General features: G+C 59.2%; 1 protein-coding gene across 4 annotated transcripts in view; it reads left to right on the forward strand.

Moving 5' to 3' along the window:
• Nucleotides 1-866: 866 nt before the first annotated feature.
• The window catches only part of NFIC (nuclear factor I C), a 61417-nt gene continuing 42972 nt past the window's right edge, over nt 867-19311 (forward strand). For all 4 annotated transcript variants that reach the window (XM_089905684.1, XM_022557656.2, XM_022557660.2 and 1 more), the window contains exons 1-2: nt 867-993; nt 10326-10857. In XM_089905684.1, coding sequence (XP_089761810.1) covers nt 964-993; nt 10326-10857 — 562 coding nt within the window. In that variant the 5' untranslated portion in view covers nt 867-963. The remainder of the gene's footprint in view (nt 994-10325; nt 10858-19311) is intronic.

Here is a 19311-nt window from a genome sequence, read left to right on the forward strand (position 1 = left end):
ATGGGGGAGGCCGAAGCCCCCCAACTCCCAGTTCCCCTTTGATGCTGGCTGAGGAGGAGACAGCAGATTTCTGGAGGCTCCCCTGTTGTTTGAGGCACTTCTGGCCACGGAAGGGCAGTTGTAGCCAAGCTCCTCTGCTTGGGAACTGCAGCCCCTGTCTGGCTCTCGGGAGGAGCAGGGGGAGAGGATGCCGTGGGACCCCTTCTCCCGCCAAGCACCCCGGGTTGTACATCTTTAAGGGGAAAGAGGCGCGCTCGCGCCGGGCCTCTGCACACGTCACTTCTTCGTTCTTTCCCAACCCCCCCACCCCCACCCCGCTCCTTTCTCCAACTTCCCGGCTCGCTCGGGGCGGGTTGGGGGGGGTTCTTCAGAGTCCACCTATGGACCCCAAATGTCCTGCAGCAACCCACCGCCTGCCCACTCGACTCGGGCTGGCGGTCCAGGGGGACCCGCTGTGGTCGGGGTGTGCGTGGGCCCGTGGGTCCCCGTCCGGTGGCCCGGCCCAGGGCGGCTGGAAATTCGTAATAATAAGCAACGATGGGGGTTCAGGAGGCATGGAGAGGGGGAGCGGCTTTCGTTCCTCGCTCGCGCTCTTTTTTCCCTCGTTTCTTTGAAAGTTGGATGTTGAGAAGTGGGAGGTTCGGGGTGGGAGGGGAGAGAAATTGGGGGAGGGAGATAGGAGGTTGCCAGAGGGAGGAGAGACAGAGACGCAGAGAGAGACAGAGACAGAGGAGGAGGTGGGGGGGGGACAGGAAAGGAGAGAGAGACAGAGAGAGGGAGAGAGAGAGGGAGTCGGGCGCAGGAGGGAGGGAGAGCGCGGGAGGGAGGAGGGAGGGAGACCGAGGGAGGAGGCGGCGAGGAGCGCGCCGGCCGCGGCCGCGGGGGGGGGGGGGTTTGGAAAAATGACTCAGTAAGTTCAGCGCGCCCGCTCCGGCCGGCCCTGCGCCTCCCGCCGCGCCCGGGATGTATTCGTCCCCGCTCTGCCTGACCCAGGTACGCCCCCCGCCCGGCCCCCGGCCCGCGCCCCACTGTGCCCCGGCCCCGCGTCCCCCGCAGCCCGGCCCCGGAGTTTGGAAGCCCGAGGAGGCGGGACGAAAAAGGCGCGCGTCCCTCCCGCCGCCGCGGCCGGGATGCCCCCGCCGCCGGCCGGGGTCCGGTGGGGGGTTGGGCTGGGCCGGCGACACCTCCCCCCCACCCGGGACCCTCACCGGGGACTCCTGCCCCGCCCCCCGCGACCTCTCCCCCTGGCTCGCCCTACAGCCTTGCCCTCCCCGGACGCAGGACGCGCTCCCCCACCCCAGCCAGGAAGGTCGGGGGGCGCCCGGGAGAAGGCCAAAGGTGGGGCTCTGCGCGAGCCCCAGGCCTCGACCCAGGCCTGCCCCTAGGAGGAATCGAGGGAGTCCTGGTTGGACCCTGGATGCCCGGGGACTCTTGAGACGAGGACCCCTCTGATGCGTTCCCCGGACCCCCCCCCCCACGCTTGTGCGCCGCCACCCAGGCCCTGGACAGCCTTTCCCCCCATTATTGGCCCACGTGTGCGCGGAGGGGGAGGGGGCCCGCAAAGTTGGAGGCGCCAGCAGTGGGGGGAGGGGGGCCCCGACGTCCCGGCTCGGTCTCCCTCTCCCCCGCTCCCCCCGTCCGTCAACCCCATCCCCATATTTTCGCCGCATCGATTGTGAGTTATTGAGCCGCCGCCGCCGGGAGGAGCCGGGAGGCCTGGCGTTCCGGGGTCTGGTCCGGGCACTGCGGCGCTGCGGACGCCCTCGCCAGCCCGGCACCTGCCCCTGCCCCCGCCCGCTGCCTCTCACCCCTGGCCGAGCTCCCAGACTGCCCGGGGCTCGGCCCTTGTGCAATGACCTAGGGGATGTGTGGGAAGGGGGCGACTGCCCCTGTCCGGGGTCGCCCCTGGGGGACCCCTTCCCTCCCCCAGCTCCATGGCAGGGAGGGGGGGCACCCTCCCAGGTCTACTGGTTCCACCCTCCAGCTCTGCCCCCACCCCGGGTCTTTGTGTGTCCTTAGGCCATTGGGGTCCCGGCCTCAGTTTCCCCTGAAGTGACACGGAGCTAAGGCAGGTTTCGGAGAGGGGCAGTGTGGCCTCCAAGCTGTGAAGTGTGGGGCATAGGGAGGTGGGAGTCAAGCCGGTGGCTGAGTGTCCTGAGGACCACGGTACAGAGAACACGTGGATGCCAGTCTCCAATGGGGGTCCCCCATTCATGATCCGAGGGTGCCCCTCACTCATGGCAGGTTCCCTCTCACCCGCCCCCTCCAGCTCCTCCAGTTTCTGGCTCCCCATGGGGGAATGTAAGGGTTGGTGCTTAGGGGGTCTCAGGGCCTGTCCTACCCATCAACCCCGGGGTGACCTTGGGCACGTCCCTGCCCCTCTCCAGACCTTCCTTCCCCTCCAGAGCAACTTTGGGGGTCCCCCGACGCAGTCATCACTGGCCCCCCTCTGCCTCTTGTCGCCCGAAGCTCCCCAAGGGCCACGAGGGTCCTAGTCAGGGTTGCCCGGTGACCTTGGGCCTCCCAGTCTCTGGGCTTAGGGGGTGGCCTGGGTGGCCCCGGGGTGCCCCCGCCTCCTCCACCCTTTCCTCGTGCTCGCTCCCGGAGCCGCCCAAGGGGGCTGAGCCCAGGGAGGCTATTCCAGGCGAGGAGGTTGGACGGCAGCCTATTGTCACTGGGCCCTGGAATTCCCCCATCAGGACTCCTCGGGAGACAGGCTCCGTCCACGTTGCCCAGAGTGGGTGGCAGTGAGAACCAGAGCTGGTGTTGCGCTCCCCGGGCCTGGCTTTCCCTGGGGCGCAGGGCAAGGGTCAGCCAGGCGGGCTCTTGGTGGAAACGTGACAATAAAAAATACCTGAGGTTGCTGTGTGCAAGGGACAGGGCGACCGGGAGACAGAGACAGGCAGAGAGAGGACCAGGGGGCTCCCAGGCTAGGATGGGGATGGGGTGGCCCAAGCGCAGGGGGCTCCCCCTCCTCTGCTTTTTCTCCCATGGATGCCCCCACCCTGGAGGGGAACCCAGGTCCCCCTCCCAGGACTCCCTCAGTGTAATCCTCGCAGCTGCTTGCAGGCCCAGCCTGGTCTGTGGTCTCCAGCTGGGGAACCCGGAAGGACCCAGACTACCCATGCAGGACCCCCACTCCTGGCTATCTCATCGCGCCCTACCCATTCCTCTCTGTCTGCGTCTCTCCCTCTCCTTGTCTCGCTCCCTCTTCATCTCTGGCTCTCCCTGTCTCTCCATCTCTGGGCCTCCATCTCCCCCCTTGACTAATTTTACAACCTGAGCCCATCCTAAAATAGCTCCCTTTTAGCCGATCCGACCCGGATCCTGAGCCGAGACCGGCTCGGGGCGTGTGAAGGGGGGGGCGGGGGGGCTGCTCCCGTGCCAGCCCGCCCTGTGCCCCCGGGGTCCTGCCCACTGAGGGGGTGGCAGCCGCGGCCCGGGTGGCCCTGGAGGATTCTGGGAGACCCGTCCCTGTTTCAGTGGTGACTCAAGTGCTTTTCACTTTTACTCTGAAGAGGAACTGTGTGGGGCAGCCGTTACTTCCATAAATCCTGCCGCTGGGAAGGCCGGCCTCCCCGCGCTTGCCCCGCTCTGGGCCTCCCTCCCGCCCGCCTCCACCGCCACGTTAGTTATTCCGGGTTTGGGGCCAAATCCCTCTTGGCTGCAGTGCCCAGGATTCCCCGGGGCCGCAGGCTGGGCCTGGGCTGCAGCCACGGCAGTGCAGCTGCCAGGGCCCCCTTCCTCATTCATTCATTCTTTCCTTCATTCCTTCACATCATTGCCTTGCTGGGCAGCACTCTTTTTACCCCATTTCTCCAGTGGGGAGACTGAGGCTGCAAGAGGGTCCCCGACTTTGTCTTGATTGAATATAATAGATCTTCATTAAGCACCTCCTATGGGCCAGGTGTCTGTTGCGGGTTTGGGGGGGAAGGCACGAGGGGCCAGCCTGGTGTGGGTTCTGGGAGGCTCTGCTGTGATTGAGGGTCCCCCAGCACCTCAGGGCTGGGACAGGGGCCAAGACCAGAGAGGGCTAGGGCCTGCCCGGGGTGGCACAGCATGGCTGGTGGGGCCGGGGGTTCGGGGCCACTGCCCACCTGGCTGTTTGGCCAGGCTGGGCAGGTGGGTGCTCCCTGTGGCCCCCCCCCACCCGTGGTCTGATGGCCTCTGATTGGCTCCTGTACTCACAAGCTCGTCCCACATCTCTCTCCCTCTTTCTGTCTCTTTCCGTGTCTGTGTCTCTCCCCCATCTTTTCTCTGCGGTGGAGGTGCCTCTGCGCGTCAGGGTCGGCGCCTTGTAAATCACGACGCTGGGATTCTGGCCGAGTCAGCGTTCTCTCCCTCCCTTTCTCTCTCTCTCTCTCTCTCTCTCTCTCTCTCTCCCTCTCTCCCTCTCCCTCCCTCCCTCCCTCCAATATCTCTCTTCTTTCTCTCTCTCTCTCCAATGTCTCTTTCTTTGCCTGAACCTCCTACCTCCCTCACACCAAATGGATGGGACACGCCGAATGTCCTGGGGCCTCCTGCCCCACGAAAGCACGTGTTCACAGCGACCCACGCGCGCGTGCACTGCCCCCTCACCTGGGTGTGTGTAGACCCTCGGCACGTAGTGCCTGCAGTCCACGCTCCCACACACGTGAGCGTGCAGATGTGCACACGTACGTGCCCTGACGGGTCACCGGGCAGAGACCCAGGGCGGCCTTGCATCTGCATGCAGATCTCGCCCAGGTGGCTGTGTGTCTCTGGGCTGGTGATCTAGCCCTTCTTCAGATGTTTCACCCTTAGCACAGGGCCTGGTATACAGTAGGTGCCAAATAAGCTTGGCCGTGATTGTGGTTTCCTCTAAAGTAATAATTGTATTAAACATTCCATAGGCATTTTCCAACTTGCCCTCCTTTCCTTCTGTCGCTATCTGCTCAGCTTGGGCCGGGTGACAGGGACAGTGGTGACTCCCCCAAACCTTGAGCCCTGACCCCCCCAGCCAGGGTTTCTCTCTTGGTCTTTCCTCGCCGCCCGCCCAGCCCTGTCAAGGGTCTCCCTGAGTTTGGCCAGACCCACGTGGGTACCAGCATCCCTTGTCCGTCGGGGTGTGTGCATAGGGAACAGGCAAAGGGTGAGATTGCTCCATTGCTGATCTTCATGCTGAGGACGCAGCAGTGGATGAAACAGATCAAAGCCGTGCCCTCGAGGGGCTACAGTGTAGGTGAGGGGCTGTCAGGACTGTGCTGCCGCTCTGGCACGTGACCCAGGGCTGAGCGGGGAAGCGGGCCACATGGGATTCAGAGAGAGCAGGTGGGGTGCAGAACGGGCGTTGCTGGGAAGTCCCGAGGATGGGGCCAGACCCTGTACTCAGGGAGCTGGCAAGTGGGGCCAGGGAGTCAGGAGGCACCCAGGTCCAAGTCCCAGCACGGCTCCTTCCTTGTCTGCGTGACTTTGGGCCGGTGGCTTCAGTGCTCAGTGCCTCAGTCTCTCCCTCTGGGCAGTGGGCACAGCAGTTGTTCCCATTTCGTAGAGTTGACAGTTCAGTACGCGCTCCGCCTCGCTCCCTGTCTGTCTCCCCCACACCGTGGCCTTCTGGCTCAGCCCCCAGCATCCACCCAGGACACCACGGCACGGAGAGGGAAGTCAGGAGACCCAGGGCTCAGACTCACTCGTCACTTTGCTGGGGACTTTCTACTCCCTGGACTTAGTTTACCCGAAGTCTTCCCAGGGGTCCTTACCTTCCTGCCCTCACCACCTCCACTTTCCCTATTGTTCACTCTGCCCCAGCCTCACCGGCCTCCTCGCTGTTCTCCCCAAACATCAGGCATGGTCCTGCCTCAGGACCTTTGCATGTACTGTGTTCTCCACCTGCAAAGCTCCTACCGTGGAGTGTCATCTTTTAGGTCTTTGTTCAAGTGTCCTCTCCTATGAGAGACCCTCGCTGACCCCCCCCCCAGCTGAAAAAAAACAACCCCCTGCCCCCTCCTCAAACTCCTTTAAATTTCTCCAGAGCATTTTGTTCAACCTGGCATTTTATTCCATGTTTATTAGCTTGTTTAATATCCATCCCTGCCCACGTCAGGATCTGGGTGAGGGCTGAGCGGAGGACACTGCTGGGTCCCCAGCATCATGCATGGAGCTGACACAAAGTACATACTCAGTAAATGTTTGTTGAACAACCAAATGAATCTCTCCTTCATTGGATAAGAGCTGTTCATAAGCTATGATGTTCTGAGCTTGAGGGGAGGAACCACTCTAGGTTAGGAACACTTACTCTGGCACCAGATGGGCCTGCGTTCGAATATGAGCTCTGCTGTTTGACATTGAACCTGGAGGAGGGGACATTGGAACCAGGGCTTTGAAGGGTGCATAGGGGTTTGGGATAAAAGCTTAGGGATGGATAAGAGATTCTCAGTAATGTTTGTTGAATCACTGAGTGAATGAAGGAGAGAGAATCCTTCGTGGAAAACTTTTGGTTTGGGAATTGGAGTTTCACGTCCTAGTTTGCTGCCCTGGACTGTCAGGATGGGAGGGCTACAGGGAGGCCCAGAGTGGGGCACAATCCAGTGCACAGTTGACCAGTCCATAGTGCCCAGCAGGGGCTTGGACCTCCCAGCTGCTGCTGTCCTCTTTGGCCAGGAAGTCCCAGCAGGGAGAGCAGGAAAGGCTGCCTGAAGGAAAGAACAGTGAAGACAGGGTTTTGAGGGATGTGTAGGAGTTCAGGAGGATTCTTGGCATCTAACTTGCCTTGGCCAAGTGGGGTTTCTGGGAAAGGCCTGGTCTTGCTGCCTCCCCTCCCCTTGCAGCTCTGATTACCAGGGCAATGGATAAGCTCCCCCACCAACCCCCAAAAGGGTGCAATGTCCTTTTCTGCCCTTTGTACAGAATGAGAAACAGGCCCATGGTGGAACAGTGATTTGTTCCTGGATCATACAGAAGGTGAAAATGGAGGCTGTTGTCACCCAAGCTCATTCCCTCAACAAGTCTGCCTGGCAGTGAGTGCCTCAGCCCTGGGCCTCAGGGTTGGGGGAGAGCAACTGAGCTGGATTCAGAGACCCCAAGTTGTGTGGGCCAGGCTGGGTCTGGGAGAACCCTGAGGAGAGCAGGAAAGGCTGCCTGAAGGAAGGAACACTGGAGAGAGGGCCTTGAGGGATGTCTAGGAGTTCGGGAGGATTCTTGGCATCTAGCTTGCCTTGGCTGTCTCCCTTGCCCTGTCAGCCAGTGAGGGCATATTGGGAAGTGCTTGGGGAAGAGGCATTGGTTGTCACAGGTCTTATGGGACAAAGAGAGTGACAGGCCTGCCTCTCACCTGGGTTGACCTCCCCAAGAGGATGTGGGAGGCTAGGGCAGCAGGTCCATGACCCAGTTACAGGCTGTTTGTCTTCCTCCAGGACCAGCTGGGGTCACCAGTGACGTGGGCTCCCGCCCCTGCCCGCCTCCTTGGCATCCTTCCCCAGAGAGGGCCCGGGGAGGAGGGGGTAGGGATAAGGCAGGGGCACTGGGGCTTGGAGAGGGGAGGAGCCAGAAGAGGAGAGGAGCTCAGAAAAGGGGGAGGGGGCTCAGAGACAAAGGGGTTCAAGGGGATGAAGAGTCTGGGCCCAAAACAATCGTAACAACAACATCAATAATGATAATAGCGTAATGCAGGCTTTTGAGAGCCGGGCAGATAATGGGGTTCATATGCTAGGAAAAGGTGGCGTCCCGTTCAAGAAGGCCTGCTGGCTGACACTCCAGCTGCCCCTTCCCAGCTACCTCTTATTACCGCCCCAATAAGCTCCAGGCCTCGGATGGCATCCACAGCCATTGCCCAGGCCTCCTGCCACCCTGGCCTCCCCTCCACAAGGGACAGTGTCCTGTGCCTCCATCGATTTCCCACCCCAGCTTCTCTGGCCAGACGACCTGGGCTCTGGTCCCGGCTCTGCTGACCGGCTGTGTGACCCTGGGCGAATCGCTCCCCACCCCTGGGGCTGGCATGTCAAGTGACATGGTGACACAGAAAAAGCACCTCTGAGGTTGGATAGGACCTGACAGGGGACTGGCCCCCTCTATCCTCCCTCTGCCTCAGCAGGTCAGCTGGGGTGGGGACGGGATGGGGGAGTGGCGGAAAAGGGCCCCGAGGTCTGGTCCCCACCACAGCTGTTACTGTGACTCACACGTTGGGGGCCGGTGGCATGGGGGAGCTGGGCTGGCACAAACGGAGCCCCGTTCTGCCCCACCCCGCGAGGGCAGGAGGCTATTTTCAGAGCCTCAGTAATAGAGGAGATCTGAGGTCATCCCCCAGCCCCAGCACCCCGTGGCCAGAGGTGGCCCAGGGGAAATGGAGCTCAGGGCAGGGAGGGGCGCTGGGTGGGCGGTACCGTGTGCATCCAGGCCTGGAGGTGGGAGCAAGCCTGCCACATCCATTTAGAAAAACCAATTCGTGGCCCAGAGCAGCGGTTTCCCTGTCTCCCCGAGAGACCCCGGCCTCACGGAGAGCAGGCTGCTCTGAGAAAGGGGCCGATGGGGTCCTGGGTTCTTGTCCTTACGCTGACTCTGAGACCCTCCAGGACCTTGGCCAGGTCTCTGCCCCTCTCTTAGCTTAGCTTCTCCATCACACAAAGTGTAGTGGAGCCTCGGGCCTTTTCCTGCCCCAGGGAGATTGTAAGCAACGGAAATAATCTTTACAGCAACAACAATGTCAATAATAATAATAATAATAATAGCATAACAGGCTTTTGAGAGCTGGGCGGATAATGAGATTCACATGCTAGGAAAAGACATCACTCCCATTCAAGAAGCCCAGCACGGCCCCCAGGCAAGAGCGGGGAGGGGGGACCGAAGTTTCTCTTCTCTGTCTTCTTTTCTCCTTGAATTTCTCATCCCTTGAGGCTGAGAAACCAGGTCCTGGATGTTATGCAGACTCAGTTTCCCTTGCTGAAAAATGGCGAGAATGAGACAGCCCCCTCCCACCCCTGTAGAAGGGGATGGGGGCCTCCCATGGCCCCACGTTATTCTCTGAGGGGCCAGATGGCGGCTGCCGTTGTTTTCGTGGGGAAGTCAGATGGATGTGGGTTCCGGTCTGAGCTCTGCCCCTCATGATTGGGTCCCCTCTTGGGGTCTGTTTCTTCATCCATAAAATGGGTGTTGTGGCCACCCAGCAGCACCATTCAGGCAGAGGGAGGGGGATGTTGAAGTCACAGCTCTGGCCAGGTCGCTGAGCCTCCCAGGCCTCGGTTTTTCCATCTGTGGAATAGGTCTATGGGGGACAGGGTAGGGTGAACTGGCCCCCAGGGGCCTCTCTCTCCAGCTCTAAACCTCCATGGCTGAGCTCCCCTTTCTCTGGTGCATTCTGCTCTCTTGCCTCCTTGGGCCTCAGCTTTCCCTACCCCTATAATGGATCTATGCAGGAACCACCCCCTCTATGCAGGAACCGCGCCCCCCGGCCCTTCCATCAGCCCCTGACATCCAGGTGGCCCATCTTGGCCTGTGGACCTCAGCCAGTCCTGCCTGTACATCTGGGCTGTAGGAATGACGTCTTGTCCTCATTTTTTTCATCACTGCCAAGAGCCGGTTGAGGCAGCCCTTGGACCCCTGTCTGGTGTCAGCTTCCTCTGCTGAGCAGTAGGTCTGACAGACAAGCCCCAAATGACCCTTTGAGCCTGGTTGCTCCTGGAATCGTGAGCATCCAGTGTGTGCTCAGCCCTGCTCTGGACATTTGAGCTCACACTCTAGTTCAGTGGTTTGCAAACTATAGTCACAGGGCCCAGTGCCCACCGTCTGTCTTTATAAATAAAGTTTTATTGGAACACTGCCATGCCCATCCCTTACATCTCCTCTGTGGCCAGTCCTGCACTACAGTGCAGAGTGGAGCAGTTGAAACAGACACGAAAATACTCACTATCCGGTTCTTTATGGTACTTTTAAAGTTTGCTGACCACAGTTCTAGAAGGCAGAGAATGGATCTGTGCCACCAGCATTCCACCATCCTCAGTTTTCCCCATCTGTACAAAGGGTCCCCATCAGCCTCCACCTGGGACCCCCAGCTTGTCCTGTCTGTACATTGGGGTTCAAGACGGTCCTCCGTGAACGGCTGCCTTCATCTGTGCCTCCCACGTGGTCCAAGCCTCAGTTTCCCCATCTGGGCAATGGGTTCTCAAACGACCCAGTGAACCTCTGCTGGGTCCCCTCCTCTGGCCTCCACTTTTTTCCCCAGGACGTGGAGGGATCTGCAGCAGCCCCCTGCACACCTCTGCCTGGCCCTCCTTCTAGCGGGTCTGCCTGGGGCCCCTAGGCCTCATTCTTACGGGCGGGGCAGTGGGTCCACGGCCCCCAGCGCTTCCTGACCTCTGGTCTTTACCGCCCCGCAGGATGAGTTCCACCCGTTCATCGAGGCGCTGTTGCCTCACGTGCGCGCCTTCGCCTACACCTGGTTCAACCTGCAGGCGCGGAAGCGCAAGTACTTCAAGAAGCACGAGAAGCGGATGTCGAAGGACGAGGAGCGCGCGGTGAAGGACGAGCTGCTGGGCGAGAAGGCCGAGGTCAAGCAGAAATGGGCGTCGCGGCTGCTGGCCAAGCTGCGCAAGGACATCCGGCCCGAGTGCCGCGAGGACTTCGTGCTGGCCATCACCGGCAAGAAGGCGCCGGGCTGCGTGCTCTCCAACCCCGACCAGAAGGGCAAGATGCGTCGCATCGACTGCCTGCGCCAGGCCGACAAGGTGTGGCGGCTGGACCTGGTCATGGTCATCCTCTTCAAGGGCATCCCGCTGGAGAGCACCGACGGCGAGCGCCTGGTCAAGGCGGCGCAGTGCGGCCACCCGGTGCTCTGCGTGCAGCCGCACCACATCGGCGTGGCAGTCAAGGAGCTCGACCTCTACCTGGCCTACTTCGTGCGCGAGCGAGGTGAGGCGGGGCTTGCGCGTGCACGCAGATCTGGAGGCCGAAAGGGGGTGCGTTGGAAGGTCGTCGAGGGGGGGAGGTGGGCGCACGCAAAGGTAGGAGCCAGGAGGCGGGCCTTAAAGCCTGAGGGCGGGGACAGTTGCAGTGGGAGGATCTGAGCCCTGTGAAGGGCCAAGGGGAAGAGGTATGGTTCAGGGAGAGTCTGGGGTCAGGGGCAGGTGCGTCCTGGGGCTGTGAAGGTAGAGGCAGGCCCTGACCTTGGGGGGGGTCAGGGGTCCAAGGGGGGTGTCAGGTGTCAGGAGGTGAGACCCTGTCCCAGGAGGTCTGTTGGCAACAGGGGTGAGGATAGGCCAGTGACGGACGCGCGGGGGACAATCTTATCCCTCCTGGGAAAGCTGGAGGAGAGCTGGGGTTGCACTTTGTGACTGATGGTCGATCGACTCTCGGACTTCCCCCAGAGACCTGACAGGTTCCATATTTCGGCCGAGTGGGAAGCTGGGGCGCTGTGTGACTTTGGCTAGGTCACCAGTCTCTCTGGTCTCCAGCGGCCCCCACTCTGGCCCTTCGAGCTGGGTGTTTGCTGGCTCTGTGGTCAGATGGCCCACATGGAGACTAGCAGGGTTTGCGAGGACGGGGAAATCCACGGCAGCTTCCCAGAGGAGGGGGCTCCACTGAGCTGAGCTCTGCAGAACGACTGGGCAGTGATGAGAGTGGGGATATCCCAGGAGGTCAGCCGCCTAAACAGAGATGTGGAGGTCAAGGGCAGGCCCTGGCTGGGAGGGCAGTGGGGTCTGTTGCCCCACTGTTCCTGGTGGTGTGGCCAGTGGAGCCGTCAAATGGAGGGTATCAGCATCCTTACCTGGATTGGGCCTGGGGAGACTCGCCGAGATCGTGTGTGTGTGTGTGTGTGTGGTGTGTGTGTGTGTGTGTGTGTGTGTGTGTGTAGCGCGTTGGACTCTGGCCTGCCACGTGGCGGGTGGCAGCCGTGACTGTCTTCATGCGGATGGAATCAGGTGTGCCCGGAGTCCCTAACAGGCACATGTCCCATGCCCCACCGTGCCCACCCAGGCTGGTACACACGTGGGTGCGAGCCCGGACACACCCGGAGCTGCCTGAACGTGTCAGGTGGGTGCACTCAGGTTGCAAACCCAGCCCTAAGCCCCCGTAGACCCCACGGGAGCCCGTGTGATCACAACCAGAAATGATGGCGGAAGGCTGGGGGAGGGGTGGTGAGAAGAGAGCGAACTCCGGGGCTGGACTGCCCAGATTCCGAACGCAGCCCTGCCATATGGTGTGCTGGCTGTGTGACTTTGCCTCAGGCCCTGTCCTCTGCCTCAGTTTCCTCCTCTGTACGGTGGGGGTAACAACCATGCCAACTCTTAGCGATGCTGTGAGGATTCCATGAGGTCTCCTGGTCTCCACTGTGTGTGGGAGGGAGAGCTGGGGCAGATTTTCCCAGTCTTGACCTTGACCCCATCTGCCCCTCCCCCGCCCCCACCAATTAGCACTAAACGCAGGGGGCCAGAGGCAGAGGGGAAGACTAGGTGACTGTTTGCTGCGAGCCGGATTGGGGGTGTGGGCAGGGGCAGCCTTGGGGGCTGCAGTGCCCATTACCATGCAGGTCCTGGCCTCTCTCACCACATCCATCCTCCTCCTCCACGCTGAGCTGATAAAATTTTGAAGCGAGTTTTCTGCCAGCGTCAGCACAATCTCCGGGCGCCTCCCCTCCCCCATCGGCCCCCTCCCCCCTCAGCTCAGCAGGCAGACCAGGCCTCCGGGCCTCCCCAGACACCTTCGCGTCCGACTGCCATGCCTTTGCTGGCCGGTCTGGTCAGCATCCTCACGTGAGGGCCGGGGAAGGTCAAGGCTGCTGCGCCCTCCCGTGCAGGCTCCATCATCCCAGGAGACCACTGCTGCTCAGACAGGCCCCAGCTGACCCAGCTTCAGCTGGCTGGGAGTGAGGGTCGGGCGTGAGGGCCGGGCCAGGAACCCACTCCCAGCTCAGCTGCCTGCCTAAGGGCCGGGTGATCCTAAACAAGTCACTTAATCTCTCTGTGCCTGCTTTCTTTGATTTTAAAATGGGATGCTCAAAAATAGCTGGCCGGTAGGAATGTTGTGTTCTCGTGGTAAGCGTTCAACAAATAACCCCCATGCTGTCCTGAACACAGGTACCAGGCACAGGGCTAGGGCTTTGTGGACCGTTGTTATCAACGTTATCATCCTCATTAGGATTATGATTTCCCACCTCCATGCCTTTGCCCATGCTGTTCCCTCTGTTTGGAATGCCTTTCCCATCTGGAAGACTCCTACTTATGCTTCAGAACCCCAACTCCCAGCTCCACTTTCTCTCCATCAGGCATTTTTTCTGAGGATTTAGCAATTCTTTTCCATTCTCATGGCAACCTTGCAAGGCAGGGATCATTGTACCCATTTTACAGATGAGGAAACCAAAACCCAAAGAAGATAACTGCCCGGCGCAAGGTCACACAGCTAGGAAAGGGCAGAGTTAGGGTTTGGACGTGGGCGGGTTCTGTTGCTGACACCCCTGCTAGCCTTCTACGCTCGGTGGCAGAAGGGGATGGAAGTAAATCACAGTGTAGGATGTGGGTATCCAGTCATCGTGGCTGGACCACCTCCGGGCTGGGTCTGTGTTCTAGGCTCCTACCAGCTAGGGCCTCCTCCGGGGTTCCCAGGCCGAGGCTGGCCCCCAGAACCCCCTGTTGAGCTTCAGCTCCCCAGCTTCCACCGCAGGACCCCTGTCTTCATCTGGGCCAGAGTTATGTCTCTCTTCTCAGCCAGGTAGTCATCTGACCTCAGAGACAACTGGTCACCTTCCTCCTCTCACCTGGTGGGTCCCAGGGCTGCAGGGGGTCCAGGCCAAGGCCAGAGTGCGGTGTCCACTCAAATCAGCCCTGCTAGGAGGCCATGGGATTGATGGGGAGTGGGGGAAATGGGCCTCAGTTGGCTTCTGGGGGCGGGTGTCACAGGGTGGATGGTGGGACAGGCACCCGCCATTCGGCTGAAAAGGAGGTACCACCTCTAGCGTCAGAAGCGGGGCCTTGCAGCTGAGAGAATGACAGTGAGAGAGAGAGACAGAGAGACCCAGAGACATGGGGAGACACAGAGAGACCCACAGACGCATCATACACTCAGCCCTTCCCTGTCCCAAGACAAGGGGACAAAGTCCAGCTCCCCCCACGGCCTCCGTCCTTATCTCTCCCAGGGGGTGTCAGGCAGACTGCTGGAGCCGCACCCCAAAGGGGAATCCCAGGCCTCCATCCTTGGGTTTATTTTGGAGGAGAGAAGGGTGGGGACGAGCCGTGAGGAGGTCCCTTTAGCGCTGGGGCTGCCAGGCTGATCAGAGCCCAGGGCACTGCCTGGGGCCGAACTTGGCAGCTTCAGGCATCCATCCGGCGGCACCGTTGTGGACACAGGGGCCTGATTCCAGGGGTGGACTCCGTGTGTGCCCTGGGGGTGGGCTAGGGGACAGCTGGGGGGCCATGATGAGGGGGAGACGTGAGCTCCACCTTGGGACATTGGGGCTGCCCGCTCAGTGCGTGCACTTTAGGGGGAGGGATGTGTGCAGTTAAGCAGGGCATGGGCAACCTGACAATTCCCAGTTAAATTAATACAAACCTAATGACAGGGAGGGGTGTGGAGAGGGAGGGCAGGGCAGGCCCTCTGGCCAGGGAGGGCCTGAAAGAAGTGAGGGAGCTGCAGAGGGATGTGAGTGAGAGTGTGCGGGGCAGTGGGGGGGGGCACAGTCAGTGCAAAGGCCCTGGGGCTGGAATGGCCCAGAGCACAGGTGCTAGTTGGGGAGGTGAGGCCCTGTGCCTGGTGTTGGGGAGGCCGGGAGCGGGTGAGCCGGCTCTCCTCTCTCCTGCCTCCCATTTGAGAAGGAGTCTGGAGAAAGCAGGGCCCAGAGAGGGAAGCCGCCTGCCCAGCCCCGAAGCCCAGCCAGGCCTCCCCGCCCCCTCTGGCGGCCTGAGAAACCTGAGGCGCGGGCGGGCACCGTGCCAGGGCGGGAGGGGGAGGGGCTGCCAGGCCCGCCCGCTCCGGCAGCTGCCAGCCCGCCCCGAGCCCCGCCAGCCCAGATGGTGCCCATCTGCTGACGCTGCCGTGGGCTGGCCTCCCGTTCCCGCCTCCTGTTCCCGCCTTGTTCGGTGCCAACCTCCCGGAAGGGCGCTGTGGGCAGGGGCTGGCTTGGGAAGCTTGCAGCTGCTAGAGGAGCTGCCCAGGGTGCCCAGGGAGGGGTCAGGAGGAACTGGGGGCAGGGGTCCCCGTCGCCTCCTGGGTGGACCTGGGAAACAATAATAACAACAGAGATAATAGTAACAGCAAGAACATCGTGTGCCCGGTGCTGAGCCCATCCTACATCTGGTTTCATTCTCTCCACCACTCTGGGAAGGAGGGACTATTACCTTCTCCCCTGTTTCAGATAAGGAAACAGTCCCAGAGATGGTCAGCGACTTGCCCAAGGTCACACAGCTCCTAAGAGGTAGGGCGAAATTAGAACCCACAGATCCTGACTCCTTGAAACCATTAAAGGAAAAAACCTAAAAACCGCTTTTGAGGTTATCAGATGGAACCCACACCTTCCTAGTTGTACAGATCATGAAAAGAGCTGGCCCGGAATACACAGTGAACAAATTAATGAATATCAGTGAACGTTCCCGAAGTGCCTACCGTGCCCAAGGCTGGGGGCTGGGGTCTCCATAAAGCACACCCTGGGCTCGGATGGCAGGAGAAAGGGCCTGGAGCAAGGGGGCCTGGATCAGTCTCAGCTCTGCTCCTGGCTTGCTGTGTGACTTAGGGCAGAGCTCTGCCCTCTCTGGTCTGGGGTTGGAGGAGAGCTGAGGCCAGGAAGGTAAGGCCTTGTGGGGCCACAGAGAGAAACAAGCCAGACCCTGACTGAGGGTCCTGCCGTCTCCTCCAACCCTTGTTAATCTTCATCCCAACACTGGCCGTGTGCTGGGGAGACAGAGGGCGGATGTGGACAGGAGGGCGTGTAAGGGCACCCATTGGCTTGTGTAATGGATACAGTTTGTGTCCATACGTGCTCCAGGCTGTGTGAGGTGCATTTCCCTCTCTGCGCCTTAGTTTTTCCATCTGGAAAGTGGAGAAAATAAGAACTATGTCCACTGCGTTGATGATTGGAGTGATCCCTGGACAGCATACAGGAGGCCCTGGATAAACGCTCAGTCCCTTCCCGGATCCTCTTCCCAGCCCCAGGTGGCAAAGGGGAAGAACCTCAGTGCATCTAGTGAACCAGCAGGGGCACCTGTGACCCAGGATGGGCGCCCCCCCCACTGGAAGCCACCTCTCCAGGTGTCTGGGTGGCGGAGGGGTGAGGGGCTCTTGGCAGCCTGGACTCCCCTGGGGCTGAGCAGCCAGGTGGACCAGCCGTCTGTCTGTGCAGAGGAGGTGGCTGCCCGGGTTGAGGTCCAGACACCAGCTGACGATGTATTTATAGCGGCAGCAGGAGGCCTCTGGGCTCCTGGTTAGTGGTGCTGAGGGAGCCGCTAACCCAGCAGGTGGGAGCCCAGTGTCCGGAAGAGGTAGGGGCACGATCTGTAGCCAGATGGCCCAGGTTCAAATCCCGCCACTCGTGAGCTGTGTGACCTTGGGCAGGTGACGTCACTGCTCTGGGCCTCAGTTTCCTTCCCTCTGAAATGGGCATGATACAGATGGTGCCTGCTTCACCGGGCTGGGTAGGGTTAAATGAGTTAATGCGTGAAGAGTGCTAGGACAGGGCCTGGCACACAGTAAAGTGCTCAAACATGATTTGGTGCCTTAAAAAGGAAGGCGATTCTGACACCTGCTACACCATGGATGGACCCGGAGAACATGATGCTCAGTGAGAGAATCCAGACACAAAAGGACAAATACTGTTTAATTCCACTCACAGGAGGTCCCTAGAGAGTCACAACCACAGAGACAGGAAGTCGATGGTGGGGGCCAGGGGCTGGGGGAGGGGCTGGGGAGTCCACGTTTCATGGAGACAGAGTTTCAGTTTGGGAAGATGAGAAAGTTCTGGAGATGGATGGTGGGGATGGTCGCTGGACAGTGTGAATGTACTTAATGCCACTGAAGTGCACACTTAAAAATGGTTAAAATGGTAAAGTTTATGCTACTGATATTTAAAAAATTATTTGTTGTTGATAATAATTTGCAAATCAACTAGACTTCAATTTAAAAATTCAAAAAAACGATAAGAATAATGAATAATAGTACATCGTTTATTATATTGCAATGATAAATAATAAAAATAAAATCAGTGATGGTAATATAATCTTAGGTATTATTATCAACACCTTTATTATCGTGATCGTTCCTTTGTTTCTAGCCCCAGCTCTGCCCTCTGGCCAGCTGGGCAACCTTAGGCAAGTTAGTGCCCATCTCTGTGCTTCTGTTTCTTCATCTGCAAATTGAGCATAGGGAGTGTCCAGCGATTGGAGTTAAGGTCGTATCTGTGAGAAAGGAACCTCTTAGCACGATGAGTGCTCAGAAATATTTGGAGTTCTTTCCTGGGTAGCCGGAGTAGGTCCTCCCTCCCCCATGGACACCCCTGCATGGGCGCCCAGCTTGCACGCCTGCACCTGCCAAGGCAGGGCTGCAGAGGCTTCTGAGGACCCGAGAGGTGCGGAGCCCTCAGAAAACGGGAGGCATCTCGGTGCACCTGTGGCGGCCACCCCGGCGTGGCGGGGCTGCAGTTGCCACCCTGGCCCTGTGCCCAGCGAGCCAAGGGGAGGCTGAGGGCAGCTAGGGACATCTCCGCCCCCCCCCCCCCTTCCGCAGACAGCTGCCAGGCCGGCCCCTCTCCCTCCAGCTGGGTGTGGGCAGGAAGTCACAGATGGTCAGAGTCCGTGAGGGACAAGGGAGGGGGCACGTGGGAACACTGGATGTCTTGTCCAGATCAGGAAACTGAGGCCCAGAGAGGGGTGGGGCATTGCCCAGGGCGGCCCAGTAAGGGCCCTTCCTCTGGTCCATTCTGTCCCATCTTCTGTCCCAGGCTGACTTGGATGGGTGCCAGGATGGGAGACCCGGGTACTTCAGGGTAAATGGCTTGCAAATGGGAAAGGGGTTTCAAGGCCTGGGGCGGCGGTGGGGTGGGTGGGTGGTGGTGCTCTAGATTGCCAGAGCTGAGGTCTGCTCTAGATCCTCCAAGGGACAAGTTCTGGAATTTCCAAGGCCTGAGTTCTAGACGCTTCAGAGCTGGGATCTTTACCATCTGACAATTCTAGAATTCTCCCTCTGGGTTTAGAGCAGCACAATTCAGTAGAAATACAACTCGAGCCATACAGATAATTTTTCTGGTATCCACACTTAAAAGTATAAACCTACAGGGGAAATTAATTTTAACAGCCTATTCTGTTTAACCCAGGACATCCAAAATATTGTCATTTCGACACATAATCAATATGAAAAAATTATTGAGATGTTTCACCTTCTTTTTTGTCCTAAGTCGTTGAGATTCACTGTGTGTTTCGGACCGGCCACATTTCAGGCGCTCAACGCCACACGTGGCCAGTGGATGCCGTGTCAGCACTAGAGCATCTGCGTTCCAGAGAATTCCGAGGCAGATCTCAAATCTCCCAAGTTGGGTTCTTGAGAATGTGAGGACAGATTCTAAAACTCCCAAATCAATCATCAATTATCCAATCAAGTATTGGTTTCTTCAGTATCCAAGAAGCCCTTAAGTGTATTCGTGACCATGGATGACGGTTTCCAGAATTCCACTCGTTGGGTTTTCAACATGGCCAAGGACAAGCTCTAGAATGTTCTCGAGCTGGGTTCTAGAACATCCAGGGCAGGTTCTAGAATTCTCTGAGGCAGGGATCCAGAAAGTTCGGGTCAGAGTCGAGTAAGCCTGTCCTCAGACCCCGGGTGACTGAGCAGAACATTACAGAAAAGACGCCTACAGAGGGGGAAGGAGGTCGATTTTCATTTTTTCGAGGCTTTTTCCAGACTGGCTGAGTCAGGGGCTGCGTGCTTGGGGGCAGCAAGGTGGATGGGGGCCCTGTTGTGGGAAAAGGTTTGGGAGCAGTTCGTGAGGATACATGACTATGAGAACCTGGGACTAGGGGGGTCCAGGAATAAGAATCAGGACTTTGTTTAATCCCCAGTAAATGTCTGTTATTTATTAGATGTTTGGACATGGAACCCCACGTGTGTTTCCAGAGGCTCTTGTGGGGCTGTTTTGGGAAAGGGCGCTTAGTAGGTCCTCGCTGGAAGGCAGTGGCTATAGTTGGGGATTGTGACATCTGGCAGGAGGCAGGGGTTGTCTGTCTGTGTTTGGGGTGTTGGGGTGCATTTATGGGGGAACTGCAGGCATATTGAGGGCTTACTAAATTAAATTCTCAGTAAATGTCAGGAATTGTTAGTACCATTTCGTTTCACCTTAATTCCACAAAGGTAGAGATTATCATGAACCGTATTTATCACATGGGAAAATTG

Source organism: Delphinapterus leucas, unplaced genomic scaffold, assembly GCF_059928025.1.
Source record: "Delphinapterus leucas isolate spDelLeu-1000000601 "Yukka" unplaced genomic scaffold, BTC_Dleu_Yukka2 spDelLeu_asBTCV2_sq25, whole genome shotgun sequence".
NCBI classification, from domain to species: Eukaryota; Metazoa; Chordata; class Mammalia; order Artiodactyla; family Monodontidae; genus Delphinapterus; species Delphinapterus leucas.